This window comes from Heloderma suspectum, chromosome 5, assembly GCF_057233095.1.
Source record: "Heloderma suspectum isolate Gila_16-S chromosome 5, 16-S_ref, whole genome shotgun sequence".
NCBI lineage: Eukaryota > Metazoa > Chordata > Lepidosauria > Squamata > Helodermatidae > Heloderma > Heloderma suspectum.
The window spans coordinates 111,671,915-111,699,848 of NC_139462.1; the positions used below are offsets into that span (position 1 = coordinate 111,671,915).

General features: G+C 44.3%; 1 protein-coding gene across 2 annotated transcripts; it reads right to left on the reverse strand.

The window, feature by feature from the left end:
* Positions 1-3,050: 3,050 nt before the first annotated feature.
* ZCCHC4 (zinc finger CCHC-type containing 4) lies at positions 3,051-27,557 on the reverse strand. 2 transcript variants are annotated; one of them, XM_084857002.1, is made up of 13 exons: positions 27,068-27,557; positions 22,522-22,640; positions 20,266-20,348; positions 17,719-17,994; positions 15,757-15,837; positions 15,075-15,147; positions 10,910-11,060; positions 10,527-10,627; positions 8,121-8,242; positions 6,701-6,776; positions 5,219-5,270; positions 4,254-4,398; positions 3,051-3,446 (listed from the first exon to the last, which is right to left on the reverse strand). In XM_084857002.1, the coding sequence occupies exons 1-13, from the start codon at positions 27,144-27,146 to the stop codon at positions 3,338-3,340; spliced, it is 1,467 nt and encodes a 488-aa protein (XP_084713128.1). In that variant the 5' UTR covers positions 27,147-27,557; the 3' UTR covers positions 3,051-3,337. The 2 variants fall into 2 exon arrangements, with proteins under 2 accessions (XP_084713128.1, XP_084713129.1); XM_084857003.1 differs by lacking the exons at positions 8,121-8,242; positions 15,075-15,147; positions 15,757-15,837 and having other exon boundaries at positions 27,068-27,424.
* Between the last annotated feature and the right edge of the window lie 377 nt (positions 27,558-27,934).

The following is a 27,934-nucleotide window of genomic DNA, read 5'->3' on the forward strand; positions in this document are numbered from 1 at the left end:
ATCCTGCTTGTGCAAGCTGTTATACATATTATTGCACAATGCATTGCACATCTAATGACAACGTCATTAGACTTGGTTTTGCTTGCACTAGTTGTGGGCTATATCCAACCTTTCGCTAGCAGAAAAATTACAGAAGGTATCATTGTTCTGCTTGGGGTTGTACAACCACGATCGGAGTACAACTAATGCAAGCAATACTTGCATGAACAATGACGTAATGAGGTGCAACATCTTATGCAACAGCTTGCACACAGAGAATCAAAGTACTGGATTTGACACTTGTGCATAGATAAAAACAGGGTTTCCACAAGTGGTAAAAGCTTTATGCTAATGGAATGACACCATTGGATGTAACTCTTAGGGCACAATCCTATGCATGTTTAGACAGAGAAAAGGCCGACAACTCCCAGCCCACTTTATCAGAAATATGATGTGTCATCTTGAGTTCCAAGTATATGTTGGGACTAAAGTTAGTTGAATGGTTAATGTGCATAACAAGCAACCACTCTGCACATTCACCATGCCTTATGGAGAATGTGCACATAATCTGTTCATGAAGAGGGAACTGTGAACATTCTCCAGCCATTATGCATATCTCCAACAGGCCTTGGGGAATGTGCATCTCTCGACTGTGTGTCCATTTTTTTACACGGGGGAAAATTCCAAAATAGTATTCCCATTTTTGAATACAGTCCTCTCTCTCATGTCAGGATTCTATCACCGAATCCTTCTGCAGGTGTCTCCAGTCTCCATTAACCACTCAAATTAGCCCCAGCATATATACACATACACATGGTTGGCAGGGACGTCTCTGCAAGTGGTAAAAGCTTTGTGCTGGAATTGTACACCATGAGGTCAGAAGGAACTGAAAGGCAGAAAGTACAGACAGTGATAATTATCGTATCGACCATAGCCATTCACAATACACTTGTTGGGTGATAATTTTATTTCTATTTCCTTGCATTTGTAGAGCAGTGGCTCTTCCCTGTTCATATGTGCTCACAGGACTTACATAGAAGGTCAAGTTAAGACAACTGAGCTCCCAGACTTAGCCCCCACGTCTTTTCTGTTGCAAAGTGAGGTTGGGAGGATGCAATTTGAAGCCAAGAAGTGGCATGCTGAAAAAGCTTTCCTCTGGAGCAGCTGCCCAGACCTCTGTCGAGCCAGAGATAGCCATTTGAGATTGGGCAATTTTCTGAAGAGCTGCAGAGGCTGCTTTTGCCCATTGACATGGCCCTTCAGAGAGCCCGCCCTCTGGCTTGCTCCAAGGGGGTGCTCAAAGCCAGCCACAGGCCAGGTGGACAGTGGCTGGGGCGGTCACAGCAGCAGCAGTTGCTGGGGGCAGGCGGGCAGGCGGTGTCAGCTCTTCTGCTGCCTCAGGTAGTGGGAGAGCTTGCACTGACACTGGTGAAGGGTGCTTGAAGAGTGCCCGCTCCCACTGCTTATAAACAGTGGGATCCAGGTGAAGTGTGACCTTTTCATCTCCATGAAACACACAGAGCTCTTTAGTGCCTTGTAGCATGTTCAACTCCAAGATATGTATTGCAAGTGGAAAATAAGCTTCTTGGGCATCTGGTCCAAGGGGCTCAAAGGGATCACCGGCCAGTGGCCAACGAACGAGGTTTAAGCTTCATGTAGGGAACCCCATCAGGAAATGCTTACGGTGTGCAGGGTCGGAGATTGACTTCCTTCTTTTTCAGGAGAAAATGGAGCTGACAGTGGCTGCCTTGCAAAGGGAAGGGCTGTAGCTCAGTGGCAGTGCAGGAAAATGCATAGTGGCATTCTCTGCAGGCAACATTGGCTTGATTAGATTTGAGGTTGCACCTTCTGATGGGAGCACCTACTTTCTATGCAGAAGATGCCAGATTCAATCCCTGACATCTCCGATCAATTGCTCAGCTTCCTGTATTTTACTCCTTAAGTTGCTTCTGCCACTTTGGGTAGACCTGGTGCCTGGTGCTGAAGAGAATTCAGGGCTAGGCTCTTGGAGGGTGGTGCTACCAGCTGGTAAACCTGGCTCCTCTGAGTTTCACTCCCAGCTATGTCAGGAGTGATTTTCCTCTTGGTCAGACGGTGATGGATAGTGCTGCTTCTTTTTTTTTCAGACACTAGGTCTACCTTTGGAGGAAGCCAACAGCGTCACTCTAGCCCCCATGTTTGGCGCCTGCTCGAACGTGGGTCAGCACCTTCAAGCCTCTCCCACCCCTACCACAGGAATTCTGAGAAGTTGCCTCGTTTCAACTGCTGGCCATGATGTGCACAGATCAAGTACTGCGTTTAAGTATGCCATGCCCTTGAAAGAGCTGAGCTACATGCCTTGAACTGCTAATTCAGAACGCCAGAGGGCCTCTCCTTCCCAAAGGAAGAGTGGAGAAGTGTGAAGCATGGTGGCGTCAGGGCCTTCAGGGAACGGCTGGCAGAAGTCTGGGGCGATCCAATGCATGCACGTGGTGCTTTCGAACAGCTTCCTTGGTGGGCTGGGTAGACAGGAAGCTCTTGCTCCAGCTGCTGGAGAGAGATTAAAGACCTCCTGTCTTGCCAGGCCTCCCAGGAAGCTGGTTGTTAGCACCAACTGAGTGCACGGTGTCTCCCCAGATTTCCACCAGTTGTTCTCTGAAGGCCTTGAAGTCCAGGCTGCTGTTCCCAATGAACAGGCTATCAATGCTCCAGAGGTGTAGCAGGCATACACCCCATGACAACAATTTGTATGTAAGGCATTACAGAGGTGGTCATTTACACAAGTCATATTTACATGTATGCCGTTCCCTCGGAACCACTTGGTGGGTGCAAAATATCTACTATGGATCACTTAATAGAAATATACCTCTTTTGGCAGCGGTTTGCTACCTCACTGCCTTTCCTCCTTGCCCTGCATTTGGCATTATCTGTGCTGTAAGATCTCATTCAGGCTGGAACATTACAGGTTTGTCCTACTGTTTAACTGGTGCACCCTTTCCATGCAGTTCTTTATGCTCAGCCTCCTGCCTTGCCACCTGCTTTGTAAAGCATTTTTAGAAAGACATGGACAGTTTTCAAAGACTCCCAACAGATGAAGAAACACTGAGAACTCTTTAATGACTTCATGCTTTTTTTTTTTTTACAAAAATATATTAACATGTATAAAATAAATTCCATTGGTTCTGCATTCTTCAAAGCATGTCTGCATTATATTGAAGAATTTATAATATTGACCGGCTGAGCTGTTTTGTTGAACCTCAATTTGGTGACATTTTCATTTACTATTCAATATTGCAATTCAAATTGTCAATGCCCAGATGAATATCTGGAGAACACTGGATGAAGGAATGGTGTGAACACTGAGACTGAGTGAGCTTTTCTATTTCTTGCTCTTTCTTTGTGCTGCGGTTCTCGCCTTCTTTCCACCTGTTTTTTTCATAGCATTTGCTTTTACCTTGTTCTTCTTTTGCCTTGTCTTTTTGGCACCTCTGCAAAGCAAGACACGTAATACCAATTGCTGCTTTCTCTAATCTAGTAGAATTCATATCTCTAGTTTTCTAAACAGTTAACAGCTCTAGAATCTTAAAAAAGCACACACTTCCTAAAAGGTGATAACACTATCTTCAACCTCACTGTGTGATTCTGAAAGCACTTTGAAGGGCAGAATTGCTACAGCACCACCAATGCCAGCTCTAACACAGCACAAAGAGTTTCCATCTTCCCTTGCCTGTTAAGAGGAGATGTATGGAACCTGTTCCATCATCATCATCATCATCCACTATTTCCATTTCATGCATGCTGGCACTGCATATTCAGGTCAGAGAACGATAGAACACAGATATGTGGATTTTTGCAAAATGGATCTTGATAATTATATTGCATTATGCAATTAATTATGCATCATGTTCCACATTCAAAAGCACAAATCTGAATTGTCATTGTATGATATATATTTAACTAGCCACTGGGGACTTTAATAAAAATATGCTATATAAAAACCAAAACAAGCACAACAGCTTGTGCAACATGGTGGTGTTTTCCCTCTTTTTATATTTGTAGCAAACATCTGCAAATCTACTAGTACTTTGTGATACTTATCCACAAAAAAAAAAAAAAAAATGAAGTTTTCACTGTGGAAGTGGAAAAACACCTCAAATATTTATAGTATCCTGATGCTTTAGGAGCTCCAGTGCCCTGTTTGGAAAACCCAGCCTCTGTTTTTCATTAAAAAAAGATGCCTATCAGCTTGTTCTGGAGAGATAAGCAAACAAATGTGTTCACATAACAAAACTTACTGGTAACTTCTCCTAGCCACATGCAGATTAGGGCAAGTGTTGCGTTTATGGTCTCTTGCTCCACAAATAAAGCATCCCACATCAGCGTTCTTACAGGAGTGACTGGGAAGAGCACAGTGATCACAAACACTGCAGTGAATCCACGCTGCAAAGATAAATGAGCAATTTACAGTTCTGAAAACAGTAACGCTGAGGGTGTATAAATTGTTCTATCCAGACAGAATTCCAAACCCTAGAGGGACCATTTCTAAAGGCATTGTAAAAACACTTACGACTGGGTTCAGACAATCGCAGCGGGGGAAGCAACCATTGTGGCTTCTCCCTCTGCCCACACACATGCCACGCATGTGACCGACATTTGTATTATTCCCTGCGCTGCAACCACGTTGGCTTGTCGTCCGAACCCAGCGTGCGGTGCAGCACGGGGGCATCATTTCCACCCTATAAGTCACGATGTGCAGTAGGGGTTGTAGGGTGAGTACAAAGCCCTCCGTGCTGCACACTGGGTTTGGACGACACATCAGCCTGTGCTGCAGCACAGGGAAAAATGCAAATGGCGGTCACGCACACAGCATGCGTGGGGGTGAGGGGAGCAGCCACAATGGTTGCTTCCCCGCTACGATCATCCAAACGCAGCCTATGTTTTACATGTGGGACCTGGATCAAAATGTTACAGTGTGTCCCAAGGCCCTAAGAGGAGGGCTGCTGTTCAGGCCTCCAGCCAGCTTAGGAAATACTGCGCAACTGAGATCAAAAGCAGCTGGGTCCTTCCACAACACAGAAGAAATTTCTTGGCTGTAGAGACAAGGTCTCTCATTCTTAAAAGTGGTTTGTTTTGAGACTGGTATATAAGCTGGCTTGTCTTGCCGAGTATTGAAACATGCAAACTTAAAATTTTAATAGTAGTTGGACCTTGATCACCCCGATTGTGAATTGTATAGTAAAAAGTGATTAAAAATACTTACTGGGTTTTACACATTTTTTGCAAAGATAACAATGTGTCCACCGTCTCCCATCCTATTAAAAAAAAAATTAAGTTGTGCACAGATTTTAAAACAGTATGATTGGAAGTGTCATCAGTTATCTGGTTTTTACTATATTTACTGTCTGCTTTAAGCCCAAAGTACATTTTTTCCTTGCGTATATTGCTTAAGTCTCTATTATAGCCTTTCCCAAGATGATGCCCTTCAGATGTTTTTGACTTCAGTTCTCACCAGCTCGAACCAACTTGGCCAAACCATCGTTGGCTGTGGTCCAGGACATCTGGAAGACACCGGGTTGGGGAAAGCTGCTCTATTAGAATCTCTGACTTAATTGGAAGGGCAAAATGATTTCTTCAATGTACTCCTCGTATAGGAAGAAGTGTGCAAGCTCAAAATGGGCGCATTTCTCTTCTCTTGCAGTCATACAAAAAATACTATACTATGGCATACAACAGCCTTCCCCAACCTGGTGCTCTCCAGATGTTTTGGGCCCAAAGTCCCAGGATTCCTGACTATTGGCTGTGCTGGCTGGAGCTGATAGGAATTCGTCCAAAACTTCTGGAGGGCACCAGGTAGGGGAAGGCTGGCATACAACAGAACAAGGACAAAAATTAGATCTGTTTTTCTCATAAGAATACATGCCTATCTGTGAGTCCTGCCTCCAGTGTGGCTAGTCCTGAATATTTGGGGGAGGGGGTGCCATATATGTAAGCCATGGGCCTCGGGGTTTCTACCAATAGTACAGAGCCACTAGACCAGGATGGGAAAAGGGAGGCTCTCCAGATGTTTTGGTCTACAACTCCTATCAGCCCAAGCCAGCATAGCCAATGCTGAGAGATCATGGGAGTTGTAGGTCAAAACATCTGGAAGGCCACCAGTTGCCCACTCATACTCTACACTTTACACTAAAAAAATGAAGAGGGCCAATCAGTCTCCCAACACCCTTCTTTCCGTCATATGTATGTCAACCTCTTGACCATCAGAATTGTCATGGGAGCCAAGGCTAGCACATCTATACAAACGACAAGTGTTGTTGGGAGGTGGGATGGGAGAGAACAAGAGGAGTGTTGCAGCCTGCCACCCATTCCTCACTATCCCACCTTCTCTGCTGGGATGCTTCACAGGGTCCTCATTTCTATTTTCTGCAGAATCTAGTTGAAGCTGGTATATAGATGCAGCAACAACAATCCAATATTGAGATATTCACAGCCTGATCCTATTCAGGTTTACTCTGAACTACATTCCACTGATTTCAAAGAGACTTACTCCCAAAGTGGGCATAGGACTGCAGCCATATCTTCCTCTCTGGGGTTCCCTGCCTCCCCACCCCCAATCCCCTCCAATCTCCCCTGCCATTTCACCCCAACCCCTAATTTTGACTGCATTCATTTCCATCTGAAGTTATTTGTACTAAACCAAAATTAACGGCCAATTCCTACTCAAACTCTTCTCAAATTCACTTACCTTGGATGTACATGAATTGCAGATTTCACAGTGCTGGTTGTTTAAGCTGACGTATCGCTGGCAGACAGTGCAAAACCTGACAGTCAGGGAGAAACCAGTCAAAATGATGATGATTTATTTGATTTCTATACTGCCCCATAGCTGAAGCTCTCTGAGCGGTTTACAACCATGTATAAAAATACACCGGCATTACAAAAACACATAATACAAGCAGTCTAAAATTTTTAACACAGAAAAACTAAAACAACATAAACAGCTAAAAGCAATTTAAGTAAAAAATATTTTCCTAATAGACCTGTTCAATAACCCTTGGAGTAGACCTGTTAGCCTACTCCAAGGTTATTTCATGGTGCAACATTAAAACTGAGTAAACTAATGTCTCAATAAGCTACATCAATGCTTGTTTTTAAGTATTATTTTTAAAAAATAATTTTATTTATTTATTTATTTATTTCATTTCTATACCACCCAATAGCCGAAGCTCTCTGGGCGGTTCACAAAAATTAAATCCAAGCAACACACAATAAAACAATTTAAAATATACAGAACATTAAAACCACAATATAACAATACAACCACAATAAAACCTAGCAGCAGTGCAGGAGTTTAAAATACAGATTTAAAACAGCAAAGATAAAAATTTAGAAAGCTAAAATGCTAAAATGCCTGGGAAAATAAAAAGGTCTTCACCTGGCACCGAAAGGAATACAATGTAGGCGCCAGGCGAACCTCACTAGGGAGCTCATTCCAGAGCCGGGGTGCCACAGCAGAAAAAGCCCTCCTCCTAGTAGCCACCCGCCTCACTTCCTTTGGCAGAGGCTCACGGAGAAGGGCCGCTGAGGATGATCTTAAGGTCCGGGCAGGCACATATGGGAGGAGGTGATCCTTCAGGTAACCTGGCCCCAAGCCGTTAAGGGCTTTGAATGTTAACACCAGCACTTTGAATCGGGCCCGGAAATGGACTGGCAGCCAGTGCAGCTGGAAAAGTACTGGCGTAATATGAGCTCGCAGGCCAGTCCCTGTTAACAATCTTGCTGCCCTATTTTGGACCAGCTGAAGTTTCCGGACCGTTTTCAAAGGCAGCCCCACGTATAACGCATTGCAGTAATCCAGACGAGAAGTTATCAGAGCATGGATAACTGTAGCAAGGCTATCTCTGTCCAGATAAGGGCGTAGTTGGTATACCAGCCTAAGCTGATAAAAAGTGCTCCGTGCCACTGAGTTCACCTGTGCCTCAAGTGACAGTTCTGGATCCAAGAGCACCCCCAAACTACGAACCTGATCCTTTAGGGGGAGTGCAACCCCCTCCAGAACAGGTTGAATATCACCTAGCCGGGCAGACGAACCACCCACTACTAGTACCTCTGTCTTGTAAAAATTTAATTTTGTAAAGCTCTATTCAGCCGAAGAGAAACTTTACCTGTATCCTTCTTCTGCAGGAAGGGCTATTAACTGTGGTGAAAGGTTGGTAAAAATGCGGACGGGAGACTGCTTGCGACCCGTCTTCCCATGTTTATAGAGGGCATGATTGTCATAGTCCACCTAGGAAATAAAGCCGGGGCAGGGGGGTGGGTGGGGGGAATGCATTGAAATACTTTTATAAACAAAGTTCCAAACTGCTACGTTTTTATTTAATTTTTGTGAACTGCCCAAAGAGCTTTGGCTATTGGATGGTATAGAAATGAAATAAACAAACAAACAAACAAACCATACATTTATGAATCATATCCTCTGCCTAACAGGTGCTTGGGGCAATTTACAAGGGGGGGGGGGAGACTCACTTCATAAAACACAGGGGCTCAACTATAATAAAATCCAAGAGTTACAACTGAAATTAAAATTATTGGAAGAAAGTGTATCTATCTACACCTAGAATTTTTAGACATTCCTACTTCGGTACACTCATAAATAATCCCAGGGATATAAGACAAGATGCACACATACTCTTCTGGTTTTACACACTGTGGGTAAAATCCAACGTAAGTCTTACTTAGAGTAGACTGACTGAAGTGCATGGGACTTGAGTTAGCCATGACTAACTTAAGACCCATTCATTTCAGTCAGTCTACTCTAAGTAAGACCTAGGTTGGATTTTACCCATTGTAACAGGGTCACTATTCCATATTTCAATCCACGAGTTGCATTTGCTCCCACTCCTACTACAGATCTGTCGGATCTGTTGAAAAGCATCCCTAGAATAACGATGTGTGCGCCTGGAAGGGAGGGATGCCTTCCATAGTATCTTCCATTGTGAGTGAGAAGCTGTAGTCAGAATAGGAAACACCCTGGTGCCTGTGCACAAGTTTTTTTTGGACCCAGCAAATAAAAAATAAATTACTGGGGACTATCACCACCATGAAAAAGTGGGCTGTACTTAGGAGCGAATCTTAAGTTTTCACATTTCATTAGAGACAAAAAAAATGGAGTCCCCCCACCCTTTAGGGAGAAATCCTACGGCCCCTAGATGTTGCCTGATGGGCCATAGGATACTGGTGATTCCCCCTCTGATGTCAGAGACAGCACTCCAACCTTGGAAGGGGAAGTTGGAGATACAACCCCCTCCCCCTCATAGCTGGTACAGAGCGAACCATGCCTGCTGCCCCCTGCGGTTGGAAAAATCGACCACAGAGAGGGGGGAAAGGGGCATTCCGGTGGGTAGGGAGGGGAGGAGTCTGGAAAGGCCAGGATAGGAGTTTCCTGAGCCTCTGTCAGCCTCCTTCCTTCTCCCTCTGAAGTGCCGTTTATACTGTCTTAAAAGCCCATTCAGCAAAATATGCAGGGTGGGAGGATGGGGAAGCAAACATCACCTCCACTGCTCCCCTCACCCTGCACTGGATGATCGGAAGCCTCCCAGTTCAGGGGCTTCCAAGCACTAAGGGCGGAATCTTAAGGAGCGCCTCCAGCAGCACCAGACAGGCCGCTTAACAAGATGAGCCTCGGATGGCCTTCTCCCTGTCCCATCAGCCAGGACAGCTAGACTGGTGGGGACGAGGGAGAGGGCCTTTTCTGTGGTGGCCCCCACTCTGTGGAACTCCCTCCCTAGGGAACTCCGTCATGCCCCCTCTTTAATGAGCTTCTGTCGTGCATTAAAAACGCTGTTGTTCAGGCAGGCATTTGGGGTGGGTTAGGGTATTTTAGAAAATGTTTTTATTGTAGAATTTTATTGTTTTAAACTGTTTTTATTGTATGTTGTACATCGCCCAGGGTGGCTGGGTGACCAGCCAGATGGGCGATTAATAAATTTAATAATAAAAAATAAAAATAAATAAATCGATAGGATTGCACCCTTAGTGTCTCCAGCTAAGCAATCAAAATGTAAAATACCAGTCAGGAAAAAAATGATCTCCAAAATGACCTCCGGGGACCTCCAAAAACCACACTGCTATATTTTGGATGAAGGTGGACTCCCACAACCACTCAAAATAACATCTGGACCAGTGCTACATTACAAATGTTTGTTGGGCTTATTTAGAACAATTAGAACTATTTGAAAATATTACATGAGCCTTTATGCCTAATGGCAACAGAACCTGCTAGTGGGCCACCTGAGGGCTGGGAGTTGAGGCTCCAGCCCACCTCCCCCCACCCACTTCTCAAAATGGGGTTCTAGGATAAGTAGATGCTGACCACAGCCTCAACAGAACAAATGCTAGCAACGATGTTCTGCCTTTGCTACTGAACTCTATATGGTATATGCTCAATGAATACATCCCCTCATTTGATGGTACATGCTAATTTAACATAATTAAGTTTGTTGGCACTCAAATGTTTATGACAAAGCATGCACTTTTTCTACTTCACAATGCCATCAATTATTTGCCCATACCTGATAATCCAGCATACAGAAATTTGGAAAAAATTCAAGAATGCGTGCCTCAAAGAAGTATGGAAATATCCAAAGTATGGGTAACATTTTGCTGGCAGGATCTAGTAAGCAAAATAAATTAATATGCAGTTTTCATAATGTAAAACAGGAACAGACAATACCAGTTTCCCTCACAAACACTTTTGTAGTGGCCTTTGCCCCTTTGGTCTCCAGCTAAAGCTTTACTTGATAAGTCTGCCAATTAAAGCTCATAGCCCACTGTAAATATTGCCAAATATTCAACTGAAATTAGAATACAGTCACAAAACTTGCAGTCATTTCCTAAAATCAAATAATCATTTTGAAACAATGACCCCTCCATCAACCACATTAAAAATAGTTACCTGCGCCTCCTGTTTGCCTCCACATTGCCACCAGCTTTTTGAAACTAAAAGCCAACGCTTCAACCAAGCCTCCAAATGGAGGATCAGCCACCATGATGACATCTTTGCCTTTGTCTTGCTGCAAGAATTTCCGACATACTTCATAAGCAGCCTGCAAGACATCAGGGTTAACTTCCATTTCAAACATACTTTCTGTGATCCAATGAGCTATTGTGGGGATATGTGGGAGTCAGAAATACCCAGCTGGAATTTTGAACTTTTTCTCTGCAGAACAGACTACATCATAAGTTGCTTTAGAAAATCCTCTCAGATTCAAAAGCAGTTGGCCATGTGGCATGAGAGGCTGCTGTTTAAGAAACAGGAGTAGTCAGGTGTCCTACTTGGTAGAGGATCCTCTACAAAGGATCCTCTACAAAGGAGGATCCTCTATTTGAAAAGATAGAGTCTTTAGAGGAAAAGTCCTCTATTTGAAAGCATCCTTTATTGGAAGGTCTGTCCAGTCCAAGTCCAGTTTAAAGGTAAAGAACCATAAGAGGGCGAGCTGGGGCCTTTAAGTCACAGTCTCCTCCACTATGGTGAGATCTATTGTATTTCCATTTAAATAATGGTAATTATTCCTCCATCTGCATCCATATATTTAAATCTAACCTATGCAAATTTCATGCAGATCTGGCCCTCTTTTTTTCATGATGCATTTCCTCTTTTTTGGAGAAGCAACAGTAAGAACCAGACATGGAACAACCGATTGGTTCAAAATTGTAAAGGAGTACGACAAGGCTGCATATTGTCGCCCTGCTTATTTAACTTATATGCAGAGTACATCATGAGAAACGCCGGGTTGGATGAATCACAGGTCGGAATTAAGACTGCTGGGAGAATTATCAACAACCTCCGATATGCAGACGATACCACCCTAATGGCAGAAAGCGAAGAGGATCTAAAGAGCCTCTTGTTGAGGGTGAAAGAGGAGAGTGCAAAAGCTGGTTTGAAACTCAACATTAAAAAAACTAAGATCATGGCAACTGGCCCCATCACTTCGAGGCATATAGAAGGGGAAGAAATGGAAGCAGTGACAGATTTTATTTTCTTGAGCTCCACGATCACCGCAGACGGTGACTGTAGCCATGAAATTAAAAGATGCTTACTCCTTGGGAGGAAAGCTATGGCAAACCTAGACAGCATAGTAAGAAGCAGAGACATCACCTTGCCGACAAAGGACCGTATAATCAAAGCTATGGTTTTCCCAGTAGCAATGTATGGCTGTGAGAGCTGGTCTGTAAGGAAGGCTGAGCCCCGAAGAGTTGATGCTTTCGAACTGTGGTGCTGGAGAAGATTCTTACAAGTCCCCTGGACTGCAAGGAGGTCAAATCAGTCAATCCTAAAGGAAATCAACCCTGAGTGCTCATTGGAAGGACAGATACTGAAACTGAAGCTCAAATATTTTGGCCACCTAAGGCGAAGAGAAAACTCCCTGGAAAAGACCCTGATGCTGGGAAAGATTGAAGGCAAAAGGAGAAGGGGACGGCAGAGGATGAGATGGCTAGATAGCATCACCGATGCAATGAATATGAACTTGAGCACACTCTGGGAGAGAGCGGAGGACAGGAAGGCCTGGCGTGCTATGGTCCATGGGGTCACAGAGAGTCGGACACGACTTAACGACTGAACAACAACAACAAACCCAAGGTTCAGCTCCAAGGGAAATGTGGAGCAACTGAAGCTAAGCAATTCTTTGGATCAAAATAGCATTTTGATTCATTTTGATATTTTAAATCTAAAACTTCTAGAAGTCACCTCCAAAGTCATTTGACAATGGGGAAATGTGTCTGGATTTAAAGCAACAAAGATCCCATGACATTGACAGGAAGGCTTCATCCTTCTAAGGAATGTTACGCATCCCATCTCTCTCAGTGGAGTTTTAAGTCGGGGTCATTCAGGCAGCAGAATGAAATGATATAAGCAGTACTGTAAATAAGCCCACAAGAGTTAATAGCTTGCACATTTTTTAACCAGCCTGCAGTTCCATGCTGGTTGCAGAGTAGGGGATGCAGCCTATAACCTCTCTCTCTGATGTGCTCGTTTTCTATTTGCAAGAAGGTTTTTTTACGTGGAGGAGCATTAAAAAAATGTATCTTTAGTGGTGCAGTCCGTAGGCACCTCATTCTGCTTCAGGGGCAGACTAGGCCTCTCTGAACAGGTCAACACAACCAGGTCCCATAACCTGAAATGTTGCAACACTGAAAGGCTTAAATGGGACCCCAGGAAGGTAATTATAAGACAATGTGAAACAGCAATAACGTATATAAATGTATATTATTTCATTAAATAGTTTTAACGTCATAAATATGTACTAATTGCTTGTTGATCATTCCAGTCCCTTTGCACTCATTGGTCAGAACACTGGAAGGGAAAAATAGGTTTACAGCTTGAGCAGGCAACTACCTACCTGCATGTGTTGCTTTATTGTTACTTAAGTACAAAGGCTAGAAATTCACTTTTTCCATTTTTAAGTGAAAACTCACCATCTAGGAGAGGAGCTTGGAATGATTAGTTTTTTTTACTTAAAAACAAGAAAGGTAAGTTTCTAGTCCTTCTGGTCTTGAGTATAACTCTTCTCCTTGTTTTCAGTTTCAGTTTGTGTGAAAATTACATGTGTAGCCACACAGCACAAGTTAGGGCTCTGGCCTACAATCATTCATTCCACATGAGTGACTTAGGGTACAATCCTATGCATATTAGGCAGGAAAAGGTCCTACAATTCCCAGCATGCCCAGCATTGTTGCAAAGAACAATGTTTCTTCTTCTCAGGATTACGTAGGAAAACTTGAAATTGTGATGGGAATAGTTCCTAGAAGAGCTGCAAACATTGTAAGGTAGACCAGAAGAATCCCCAAATGTATTACATCTCAATTTCAGTGGGTTGATTTTGAACATCTGATCAAAAAGTGACCCAGAAAAACAGAACACATTTCACAATTCTCCTTATTTCTTCCACACACTGATTTGCATGTTTATTTCTTTAAAATGAAATGCCACAGAAGGCTCATGTGTGAAACACTGCCTCCAGAATTTTTAAAGATTCCTTTACTTCCAGGGGAAGCTATCTGGTCTCTCTAGACCAGGCTGGGGAACATTTTTCAATCCAAGGACTGAATTCCAAACTGGGAAGGGGGGGGGGGGGGCACAACATGGGTGGGGAAACTGTGATTCTTACCAATTTGAAGCCTACTCAAAGGCAAGCAGAACACGCCCTCTGTACATCTATTCAAAAGCAATGATGAGGAGCATGTCTACTCACAAGTAAGCAGGACAAGTCTCTGGACATCTATTCAGAAGGACAAGCCTCAGAAGCAAGCAGGACTGAATCACTCAGCAGTTTCCTCCCCAGGCTCCTCCCCTTCTCCTTGGCAGAGAGAAGCTCTTATCTCCCATCAGCAGCTGATCAGTGATAAGAGCTTTTCCCTGCTGGGGGAGAGGCCAAGGCCTGGGGAAGAAGCTGGTGGGCCAGATGGAGAACCACTCCAAGCTGTATCTGGCCCGTCGGATGGAGGTTCATCATGCCTGCTCTAGGCCCTTTGTAAGGAGGGACCTTTCAACTAACCTACAGTAATAACCTGAACTGGAACTTCTGCTTCTTCACTGAACACTGCAGAATTGTAATCTCAGAAAAACTGGAAAATGACTGTAAGGACAGGCATTTAAATGTATGACATCCTTGTAAATTTTATTCAGAGTAATTATATATAAGCATACACAATGTATATTGTGGCCCTCTTCCGTGGAATAACTTTTAATTTCTCTGTTTTACACAGAGATTTCATTTGGTATATGGTTTTTATGGTATGTTTCATTTAGGGTCCTATGCAAGTTTAGGCAGAAAAAAGGAGCATGCTGGGAGTTGTAGGCTTTTTTCTGTCTAAACTTGCATAGGATTGTGCCCTTAGTCATATTGAGATAAGGCAGGACATAAACTGAAATGAAAGTTCATTCCCTTACCTATGCAAGCCATTTAGAGCCTCCACAAGCAGGTCCCCACACAAAAGAGCACAGTTATACTTTTCTAATCACCAGCTCCCAACATTTATTTCCATATATGTTCTATAAGCACCATGCTCCATAAGATGTAGCCCTGATAAAATTGTGACAGAACTTGGCTGGCCCTTACCTCGCCGGCGAAGAAATAATGGTTAAACATATTATAGTGGCAGAAGTCCTCCTCTGTATAAAACTGAGAATACCTGTAAAGTAATTATTTTCATTATATTAAAAAAGGAGAATAAATCTGCAGCCAAATACATGAAATTGCCTCTGTTCCCTCCCTTCTCTGCCTTTTTATTTTATCTGCCACCTATTCTTCCCTCAGATCCCTCCCTCTTAATAAGGCAGCCTACTCTGCACCCTCCCTTCAGCTACCTCTCCTCCCACCAGGGACCTCTTCCACCCCTCAGTCTGCCCCACAAAGCTATTCCTGTTCCTAGGGACAGTGTCATATTTTAATCCCAACAAAACCAACCATCTGCCTTACTCTCACTGACATTCTGCCCACCTTGTTGCCTGAGAATGTTCAGTAACATTCTGTGCCATCACATCAGCTTGGCTAGCAGGTGTCAGATGCATCATGGCCACAAGTGCAACACAATACAGAAGTTATTAAATTCTTAATTGCCTAGAAAATGAGTTAAGGTAATAAGCAACGGAAGTGCTGCCTTAACTGGCTAAGAACGTATCAGTTCTTCAACTACACCGCATAGAGAATCACGTCTCCAGTGAGGAAGCTTGGAAATGAAGTAGCTTCTGATCTGAGAAATCTTAATGAAGAGCGCATAAAACTTTTAATAAAACCCTACCTGAAATCAATATCTAACAAGAGGCTCTTAATGCAGATCTTCTGTTCATGTGATGCTTGGAATTTGATCAATTCGTGAAGCCTTAAAAATTAACATGAAGCCATTTAAACATACAACAAACAAACATAAGACAATAGCTAGTGAATGTACAGAATGCTCTTTCTAATACAAAAAGAAAACAAGGAAAGCAACTTCTTTTTCAGACCAAAGCCATGAGTCCCATCACAAGTTTCCTGTACAGTATCAACTCTGGGTAATGGAGTACAAGAGAAAGCATACACGCATGGTACATACAATTTTCTATACTGAGGTGATATCTGTGGGGAAACTCTTCATGGGTGAGGCCACCTTTGAAGCTTTCAAGGACAAGGTCAAGTTATGAAAGTTTCAATTCCTGGAAGAAATAACTAACCATCTTCTCCAAGGTCTGCAGCAAAAGATATGGAGACCTAAACTTGTCAGGCTTCAGCTTCCCCCCCGAGATCTCACAGGCTGAATACGAAGAGACTCAGCTTATACTGTGAGGCATGCTTCCTTTACTAGAATGCTTCAAGTAAATAATTGTTGTTTGTTACTGCTGAGAACCTGAACATCTTAAATTTTACATTTGGAAGTGAAGGTGGGGGTTGTCCCACAAGACAGAGAAAATCTAGAGGGGGACACAAGTGAAAACATTTGAGAACCACTAAGTTACACCATTGTGAGGTTAAGTCAACACCTCATGGAGATTATCCAACTAACCTCCACCAAATGCATGAACACATGAAGCTGCCTTACACTCAACCAGACCATTGCTCATTTGATTAGCAGTGGCTCTCCAAGATCTCAGGCTAAGCTCTTTCCCAGACCTGGTAGTAGAGATCCATTTTAGCTGGAGACACCAGGAATTGAATCTGTGATCCTTCTATCAGCACCAGAATGCTGCTCCATGACTACTTACTGTTTGAAGAGGGGGAGTTTGTTGTGCACATTCTCCTTAATTGCTATTTTTATCGAGGGGCTACAGAAATGTTAATACATCCTTTCACACAGTCTTTTCCTGGACAATTCTTAGAGTCTCTGTTGATCATTTTACTTGAAGGTTCAAATATTTCAGTTACTGAGCAAGTTGTGAAATTTTTAAATGTTGCTGTCCTGACCAGATCATCCATGATTGTTTGTTGGCCCCATTCTGATACATCGGTATATATTCTTATTTTTACAGTGCATACAGTGTGTGTGTCTCTTTAAATATATCTATATCTATATCTATATCTGTCTGTGAGCAGTAGACTGTAAATAAAAATATTTAGATTTTACTTATTGTTCGTTACTTTGCACCTAGCCTCCTCTGGAGGCCGATCCATTATATGCCACCCAAGGATATGCTTGGTAGTATTCAGAAAACTGCCGTATTAAAGAATTCGCCTTACCTGACACATAACTTGAGGAAAAACTTAGGAGACCTAAAGCCATTCAGGCTTTTGTTAACATCTGATACCAAGTTTAGAAATATCCAATAGAATCTTCAATGAATTAGTGAAATTTTCTTAATTTTCAGATTCACAGTACTCATTTTAAGGCTTTGTTTCACCAACAACCAACATTAAATGTAGAAACCTCCCGTGGATTTTGCTAACACTTCTGGCAAACATCCAAAAACCACTTTTTCATTATTTAACCAGATAAGGCTGGTGCTATTTGGTTAGATGAAGTCCTACCTATGCTTCTAACTTTAGAAAGAAATCTCTCTCTTACATTGCAATCCTATGCATGTTTAGACAGAAAAAAGTTGCTGGCTGGGGCATGCTGGGAATTTTTGGAGGTTTTTTTGCCTAAACAAGCACACGATTAAGCCCTTAACTGCTTCAAACATGCCAAGTGCCTTGAGCCAAAGCTTTTAAAGCCAAAATCCCACAGAGCTACCAACTAGATCCCTTTGTTAAGAAAAATTATTGGGATGAAATGCGCTGAGTGACTTACCTTGGGGTACCAACACAAAGCACCCTTTTGAATCCCTGTGCAACAATTAGGTCCAGCAAGAACTGGCAACTTCTGTCAGTAAACAGATATTGTGCATTTGTCTTTTTATTCTCCAGGGGGCTGAGGAGTTGGCTAGGTCTTTTCAGCTGGGCAACAGAGACATCATGGAGTACCGGATGGCCAGAGTGTCTTCCCCACTCCGGCGGCAAGAGCAGCTGTTGGCATTCTCTGCAAAACTTCCTTTCCAATAGTGGCAAGGTAATGAACTCCTTGTACCTTATATTAGAAAACAATGTGGAGAATGATCATAGCTGTACCTACATTTGCTTGCCTCCATTCTTTGCCTCCCCCACAGCTCCTCTGCGCTTTGGTATACGTCCCCACCCATCTATATTGTAAGCTTTTTGGGCAGGGGCCTGTCTTTGCTTGCATTGGTCCTGCTGGCTGGAGATAATGGGAGTTGTAGTCCAACACATTTGGAGGGCACCAGGTTGGGGAAGGCAGTGTTACACTGAAGAATCTAGATCAGGGGTGCAGCCTGTGGGTGAAATTCCGTTTCAGAAACGCTCTCGAGGGACCACACTCCAGTGGTGAAAGAGCCAAAAGCATATTTTAGCTTACAGTTCTTACTGCCAGGAAGTAAGCCTTAAGGGAGACATTTCAGAATGGGGGGAAACTGCACAAAAACCAGGAAAATACCAAATGATTGGTGGGTGGGGGAAGTCGGTGGGGCCCAAGGAAGGGGTGTGGCTTTCTGGGGAAGTCTGAGTTCTGCAGTGCTATTCTACATAAGCAACAACAGTGGCTCCTCTATTTCACCACCCCAAAGCAACATATGCACTCATAGGTTTCGTTTACTTCAATGGGCAAGTTAAGGACATAATTTTCTCTCTCCCATTTGAATCAAAGGGACCGCAAAGGCTGAACTTTGGCTGGATTACGGCCCTTTATAAAAAGGCACATCTCACGCTACAGTCAGGGTTGTGGAACCTGTGTGAGAGGGAGCCAAATCAGAAACCTCCCATGATCTGTAAACATGATGCTAATTTGCCCATTTCAGCCAACTATAATTAGCATGATAAAATTTACGAAGGTACTGGCAGAGGCAATATCTTTGCGTATATTCTTTTCCATGAAGCTGAACAACTTGAACAACTGATCTTAAAGCCTCGATTGACAGCTGGGCTTCAACTCAAAATAGGATTGGGAATAATTGTCCATTTTGTGGATTAGTCTCCCAGATCTGCAGACTGAATGCTAGTTTGTTTGGCGAGTCTTTTAGATAATGCAGACATAGGACACACTTTTGACTGAATTTTGAATTCCTCTTTGCTTTGAATAGAATGGGAATACACCTGCATAAATATGTATAGGATGCACAACTAAATCCCACTGAGTTCAGTAAGGCTCACTCCCAAGCAAGCGTGCATAGAATTGCAGCCTTGGTGTTAAGAAATTTTCTTTGCTTTTTGGCTGCACTCCCTGTGCCTTTCTATGCTCAGCATAGTGTGCGCCATCAAACTTGGGTTTCAGACTGTGAGCACACACAGGACAGGGTATTGCAGCGAATCCAAACTTTCTGAGGAGTGTTCCTGTATAATACACCTATTTCCAAACATAATTGTTTCCCCTACACATGACATTGTAGGCATGAGCTTTAAAAAAACAAAAAACACAAGTGGGTACCCTAAAATAATAATGTGCAAATCAGATCCAAGTATTTTTATTTATCTATTTTTATTTAATAATATTTATAGGCCACTTTTCAGAGCAGGAGCCCTCCTAAGGCAGCGTACAACAATAAAATGCATATTATTAAATGCATAATAAAAAGCCAAAAATCCTACAAAACAAACATCAGCATAAGACAAAACCTATAACACAACTGCAGCTAAACCTATCTGATAAAATATGATCAAGAGAAGGCCAGAATAAGCAAGTAAGTCTTCAGGGCCTTCTTAAAAGCCTGCAGTGATGGGGCCTGGCAGACATTTCCCAATCCTACCCCTCCAAATTGTGTCATGTATTTAAGTAACAACAAAATCTCAGAAAGCTGGTGAACACTGCCATTTAACAACAAAAGGTTAGAATAGGTTGTGTCATGGGGTATTTATACCCACAGCACAGAAAACATTTGAAGTTTGCCAAGAGAGGTGGCAGCATCCAAATTCAGGAGGAAGACAATATTTTTTTTCCTACAGAAGCACTGCCATTTTTAAAAAACACTAAAGGTGCAATCCTATGCATGTTTAGACAGAAAAAAGTCCTACAACTCTCAGCATTTCCCAGCCAGAACTGCTGGCTGGGGAATGCTGGGTATTATAGGACTTTTTTCTGTCTAAACATGCATAAGATTGTGTCTTAGCTCCATAAAATTTTGACTCAGCCCTTAGTTTCTAGCCAACTGTCCACATGCTGGCGTTTGTAAGTCAAGAAGCACAACAGTGGTGACTTCGAAATCACAAATTAAAACCATACCTCATTTTTAAAATTAAGAAATACTAATTTAATAAAACCCAAAAATAAGCATACAATCAGAAACAGTACCTTTCCACATTGTCTGTGTGAGAGAAAGATGGCTGATGACTTTGGTTGTACTTTTCCCGGGCTGAAAGTCTAGCTTCCGATACCTGAGAAACAACGACAGTAAAAAAAGATATAAATCCAAAAGAATATTACTGATATGGTTTTCAAGATCCAGTCAAGCCTAGATTCAAGTTTCAGAATTCATGTCTCAGTAAGAAAAAAGAAAAGAAAGAAGACAAGATTCCAGATTTTGCTTCGTAGTTGTCCTTGTTCCAACTGAAACAAAACCTCAGTTCCAAATATATAGGTTGCAATCGCAGAAGGGCGCCTCAGGGGCCATTTGGCCCTTGAGGCACCCTCCTACGATTGCAACCTCAGTACTTGGAACTGAGGTTTTTCAGTCAGAAATACATAAATATTTAAACCTCTCTCCCACCTTTCCTCCAAGGAGCCCAAGGCAGCGTACATGATCCTCCTCCTCTCCATTTTATCCTCATAACAACCCTATGAAGCAGGTTAGGCTGGGAGTCAGTGGCTTACCTAAAGTCACCCAGGGAGCTTCAAGGCCAAGTAGGGAACAGAACCTGGATCTCCAGAGTCCCAGTCCAACATTCTATCCACCAGACCACACTGGCTCTCACTGTATCTTTCGGATCTCGCCCTCCAAGGATAGAGAGAGGTCTAAATTCGCAAACCCCCTCCCAGCCACTTCAAAAACTGCAGAGAGCCAATGTTGGCACAGGCAAAGGGGTGGGGCGTTCTGTGGGCAGGTTGAGGGAGGATTAGGGGATGGCTTGAATCTGTAGGATCCAAAGTCATCCCATTCTCTGAGACACCCCTGGAACTGGGGAAATGTACAGCAGCCTCGGAGCTGCCATACATAAATTCCCTCCCACTGAAAGCAATGGGAGGGGAAAATGTAAAAGAATGTAATGCAAAAGAACAAAAAACCAAGGAGACAAAATCCAAACAACGCTGCTCCTCTCCCTGCCACCATGAGCCCAGCAGGGCTTTGGACAAGCCAGTTCTTCCACATTCGGCTCTTCCCCCGACTCACAGGTGGGACTGCTCTGCCCAGCTTCTTTTCATATGGGATTAAGGACTACTAAAGAGCAAGGTTTTGGTATCTGAAAAAAACTTGAGACATACATTCAGATCTGTGCCTCTCTTCCCTTCCCTGACCCCACACTCCTGCTCCCCCTTTCTTTCCCCCTTCTGCTAAAATTTAGATCACCAATTCTTCGGACCAGGGAATTCTCTCTCTTTGTTGTTCACTCTGCAAATCATGATGTGCACTGATATAATTATAAATATTCTCTTTCTGGCTCTCTCATCTCATATCTCCAGCTGATTTTCTCCTCTTTTCCTTTTCTCACCTTCTTTTATTATTTTTTTTAATTAAAGTTAGATTGTAAACCGAAACGGACGGCTCATTTTTAAAAAAACGTTTGTAGTGTACCTCGTATTTCTGGAGCCACCTAACAAATATTATTATAAGCATCCATTCCTGTGATCCTGTACGAGGGACTCTGAGGCTGCAATCCTATGCATAGTTTCCTGGGAATAAGGCCCACTGAAAGCAATAGGACTTATGCATAGACATGCACAGGACTGCACAATAACTGTGTAGCTGAGTTGGTGAGCTAATTCCCTTCAACTATTATGAAAGGAGAGGGCAGGAATGCTTCTCTGCTTCCCTCTCCCCAAAGAAGAACTAATAGATACCAGCAATAAATCACCTCTTGGATCAGGGGTTGGAAACCTGTGGCCCTCCAGATGTTGGTGGACTTTAACTCCCATCAGCTTCAGCCAGCATGACCAATGGTTGGAGTGATGGGAGTTGTAGTCCAACATCTGGAGACCCACATATTCCCAACCCCTGTCTTGGGGTTTTATGGGTGGGGAGGAATTGATCCAATACCTTAGCAGCCCCTTTTTTCACCGGAGATTTATAAGTTTAAGTACAGAATCCCACCAGAGTAAAATATTTTGAAGTTGTTGATTTCAAGGGAAGAGATTTAAGCAAGTGCTTAATTCTGCCATTGAAATCAATGCAACTAAAAAGTAGTGAACTTGGGTTCAACCATGCCTTCTAGGATTAAACGGATGAATCTGCACTATTAAAATCTTTAGGGCACAATCCTATGCATGTTTAGACAGAGAAAAGGCCTACAACTCCCAGCATTCCCCAGCCAGCTGGCTGCGGAATGCTGGGAGTTGTAGGCCTTTTCTCTGTCTAAACATGCATAGGATTGTGCCCTTATTCTTTTGGTTTACCTTTTCATTTTCCCACTGGAAAAAGTTACAATCTTTTCTTTCTCTACAAGCAGAACAAGCATAAAATCTTCTCCCTTCTTCTTTCCCTTGAAGAATTTTTGCAAACAGAAGAGTTGGGCCTAAAAAAAAATAAAGCTTTAATAAATATATTCAAAGGGTGCAGAAACATGGGGAGGGGAGAAGACGACAGAATCTTGCAATAATTAATAGCAAAAGTCAACATGGATGTTTGTGATTCATAACAAAATTACTTTCAAACTGATAATCCAAAGGAAGTCAGTCGGTATGGCTAATCAGCAGAATGTAATGCTTAACTACAAATGTGAGGTATCATGAAAAGATTGTTAAGCACATCCAAAGTATAATAGGCTACAAATTCCCATTTGATCCATGAATAATCTTGTTGAGATTAGTTGGGGGAAGGGCAGAAGTATTGAGAGGAGAGAGACTAAGCTCGTGGAGATTTTACAGTTTGAAATAAAATACTGGAAAATAAAATTCCATATAGGGAGCCAAAGATCATAAAGGTCATTGTGATTTTTGCTTGGTCCTAATAAAGGTATTGGCTGTGTTTGGACATCACACTAAACCAAGGGTGAAAAACCTCAGTCCTGGGGGCCAAATATGGCTCCGCCTGAAGTCCCAATTTGGCCCTACAGGGCTGCCCACGTGGCCCCACGCCTTTCCCCTCGACCACCAATCGATTAGTGGTTTCCTGGCTTTTGCACAGATTTCTCCCCATTCTAAAAGGTTGAAATACCTCTCCTACGGTATAGTTACTAGCAGAAAGTATTTCAATCGGGCTTCAGGCCTGGGCATGGGACAGAAACGGCCTTGGTCGCCTTGGTGGATGTTATGAGGAGGGCTCTGGATAGGGGTGAATGCTCCTTCCTTGTTCTCCTCGACCTCTCAGCGGCTTTTGATACCGTTGACCACGGTATCCTCCTGGACCGCTTGGAGGGGATGGGCATTGGAGACACTGTATTGCGGTGGTTCCGGTCCTTCCTCTCCGGCAGGTACCAGAGGGTAGCACTGGGAGAGGAGGTTTCGGACCCGTGGCCACTTACTTCTGGGGTGCCACAGGGTTCCATCCTCTCCCCGATGCTATTTAACATCTATGTGAAGCCACTGGGGGCTATCATCAGGAGGTTTGGGGTGCAGTGTCATCAATATGCAGATGACACGCAGCTCTACCTCTCATTCAAATCTTCACCAAGGTTGGCCGTAGAATCCCTGTCCAAATGTCTGGAGACGGTGAGTGGCTGGATGGGGAGGAATAAGCTGAAGCTGAACCCTGACAAGACCGAGGTACTTTTGGTGGGAGACAAGAGGAGGCTGAGGGATGTTGACCTGGTGTTGAATGGGGTACGGCTACCCTTGAAAGACCAGGTCCGCAGCCTGGGGGTCATTTTGGACTCCCAGCTGTCCATGGAGGCTCAGGTGTCAGCTGTGAGCCGGACAGCGCTGTATCATCTGATACGGCAGCTGCGCCCCTTCCTTCCCGACCATCTACTCCCATCGGTAGTACATGCCCTGGTCTCCTCTCATTTAGACTACTGTAATGCGCTCTACGTGGGGTTACCCTTGAAGACGGGTCGGAAGCTGCAGCTGGTACAGAACGCGGCGGCTGACCTGATTAAAGGCAGCCGCCGGCGAGATCACATCACTCCAGTGCTGAAGGAGTTGCACTGGTTACCAGTTGTTTTCTGGGCCAAATTCAAGGTGTTGGTTTTGACCTTTAAAACCCTATATGGTTCCGGCCCAGCCTATCTTAAGGAGCGCCTCCAGCAACACCAGACAGGCCGCTTAACAAGATCAGCCTCGGATGGCCTTCTCTCTGTCCCATCAGCCAGGACAGCTAGACTGGTGGGGACGAGGGAGAGGGCCTTTTCTGTGGTGGCCCCCACTCTGTGGAACTCCCTCCCTAGGGAACTCCGTCATGCCCCCTCTTTAATGAGCTTCCGTCGTGCATTAAAAACATGGTTGTTCAGGCAGGCATTTGGGGTGGGTTAGGGTATTTTTTAAAAAAAAATTATGGTAGAATTTTATTGTTTTAAATTGTTTTATGGTGTGTTGTACATCGCCCAGAGTGGCTGGGTGACCAGCCAGATGGGCGATTAATAAATTTAATAATAAATAAATAAAAATAAAGGGCTTTTAGCTGGAGTATGTTAGTATTTTTAGCATCACTCCTTTTGCCTTCAGCCCCACACACCACTGGAATGCGGCCCCTGAGAACTTCTCCAAAATGGAATTCGACCCTCCAGCTGAAAGAGGTTCTGAACCCTGCCTCAAACCATAGGTTAGTGTTACATGAATGAGCCTGGCTCATAAGTTTCCTCTTTCTCCTCTGGTGCAGACATGAGGAGGAGATTGGAAGCTTTTGCTTCCATTTTCAGCTAACCACAGTTTGTCACTAAGTGTAAGCCTGGACAAACTGTACCACTCAGATTCTGAAATCTTTCCATTGTTAGAATAAATGTTACAGGCTTTAGTATTGGACCAACAATAGGGGAGGTAAACCCTTCCGCATGCTCGCCATTTCCGCTTCGCATCCACTTTCATCAACAACCCAGAAACGTCCCATTCCTGGTTGTTTGATGTAACGTCCAAACCCAGAACTCCAGGTTGTTGAGGAACAAACAAACTTTGAACCCATGGTTTGTTGTTGGGTTAAAACTCTGGTTGTTTGTTCCTCATTCCAGAGGGTTTGGTTGCTTCTGCATGGCCCCAACAATCCATGGTTTAAACAACCCATGGGTTGTCGTTACTTGCAAACCAGGCCACAGTTTGAAATACTTAATAAAATACAGCAGAGGATATTTAAAAAAACCAGACAAGACAGTACAACAACCAAATCAGACTTATAATACAGTCAAAAATACTAAGCAGATGCATATTCCAAACCAGGATTTATCCAGGCTAGTATCTGGTCTCTTACATTCCCCCCCTCCCCCCAGCTTTACCTCCCTCATTGGTTAGAAGCTGATTTAAGGAATTAATATAGCTTCCTATGGGTTGTATCTAATGGTGGCTTTGCACTAGTGGAACGCATCTCTGTTCACATAAGGTGGACCACCCTATTTTCAGCAATCCTTGTATTTACTGCAGCACCCCGATATTTTCTCCTGGGGGTTGGGGAACTCTGGAACAGTATGGGATAGGATGCAGTAGACGGCAGGGGGGTCAACAAAAACTGGATGGCCTGCTTTGCACGAGTGTAAGTGCTTTCTGCTAGTGTAAAGCCATCCTTGGATACAGCCCAAAATCATCACACAGAATATGCATAGCAAGACGACCACTTCACAAAACTGCTCAATGAAGTTAGCAAAAATAAGTAAGCTCCTAAAACAAAACAAAATAAAATCTTAGGATACAATCCAGCAAAAGGCAAGCATATTTAAGCCCCATTGGTTTCAACAGGAACGATAAGCATGTGCTTAAGCCTGCAATCCTGTACACACTCGCCTGGAAGTTAAGTCTCACTGAACTCAGCAGGACTTACTTCTGAGCAAACATGTGTAGGATTTCACTGTTGATAAGAACATAAGAAGAGCCCTGCTGGATCAGACCAAGGGTCCATCTAGTCCAGCATTTTGTTCACACAGTGGCTAACCAACTACCCACAGGAAATCCACAAGCAGGACCTGAGTGCAATAGCACCCTCCCACCCATGTTCCCCAGCAACTGGTGGAGAACTGCGTACTGGCACCATCAGAGGCATACTGATTCTGTTAGTGGAGGTAGCATATAGCCATCAGGACTAGCAGCCATCAATAGCTGTCGACCGGGAACCCACACGCAGGGCATGAGCGCAACAGCACCCTCCCGCCCATGTTCCCCAGCAATTCGTGTACATTGGCTCACTGCCTCCGGTACTGGAGGTAGCACATAGCCATCAGGACTAGTAGCCATTGATAGCCTTTGTCCCAGGGAATTTGTGCAACCCCCTTTTAAAGCCATCCAGATTGGTGGCCATCACCACATCCTGTGGTAGCAAATCCATAGTTTAACTATGCGCTGTGTGAAGAAGTCCTTCCTTTGATCTGTCCTGAATCTCCCACCAATGAGCTTCATGGGATGACCCCCGGTTCTAGTATTTTGAGAGAGGGAGAAAAATGTCTCCTTATCCACGTTCTCCGCACCATGCATCATTTTGTAGACCTCTATCACGTCTCCCCTCACCCTCCTTTTTACAAAGCTAAACAATCCCAGCTGTTGTGACCATCTCTCATAGGGCGATGGTCTCGCCTCTTGGTCACTTTGACTCGGATGCCTGCACTGGGCGGGGGGTTGGCCTCGATGGTCTTATGGGCCCCTTCCAGCCCCACTATTCTACGATATGAGATGCTCCAGCCCCTTGATCATTTAGACAGGATTACCTCTGGCTGAATCGTGCCTAAGACTTTTTTTTAATCATCAGTATTGTTTCTCAGTCGTCCCCCAGCCCAACTACGCTCCTAAACCCCACTGCCAGGAAGAGAGGGAAGGTGGGAGGAATAGGACTGGAAGAGCGAGGAGCGCAGCGCTGCTCGAGCTGCCTCACCGTGCGGGCAGCGGGGAGCTGCGGCTGCGGAGTCCCGATGGGGCGCCACGGCCACCCCGGCGCGCGGAGCCCTCGCCATCCTTCCCGGCGAGCGCGACGCCGCTGTCGCCGGAGCAAGGCTCCCTCCTCGCTCCCGAGCGGTCACTCAGACGCCGCGGAACCGACACTGCCTGTTCCCAATCGAAAGCGCGGGGGCAGCCCTCGCCGGGAAACAGGGCAACGCGCACAGCGACTGGTGGTAGGCCGAGAACTTAAACGCTGCTCTTTATCTCTACGGCTGTTGAGACGTTTTGCGCCGCCCCGTGTACAGCGGCACTCGAACGACACGCGGACGGAACGACATCTCTTCCCTTTTTCGTCTCTCTACGTTTGCTTCCCAGCAGCCGTCGCCAGAGTGAGAGGGAAATACGCCCTGGAGCTCCGAACTAAAGAGGAATCCCCTGCAGGCCGAGGGACGCAAGCCGCGCCCCCTAGCGTCCTGTTCGATTCTGTTAGAGGGGCAGCCGGGCGTGGCGAGCGAGAGCCGCGCTGGCTGAGGGGCGCTGGGGATTGTAGTCGAGCGCATGCGAAGAGCACCAGCTGGAAAGGCTGGCACAGCTGATGCCACAGGGGGCGGCGGTCGGTGAACGCCCTCCCCCTGTTCCTGGACCCCTGGGGAAATTACAACTGAATCATAGCCACACGTTAAAATAAGGCTGCAGTCCTAAGCATGCTTACTTGAAAGTTAACTCCATCGAAGTCAATAGGACTTGTTCCAGACAAAATACATTTGGGATGGGGGAATTAATATGAAACACACCGTTATTTCTCTTTCAGAAAATTAACATGCCCAGAACAAAGCTTCCCCCCTCCCCCGAATACATTTTA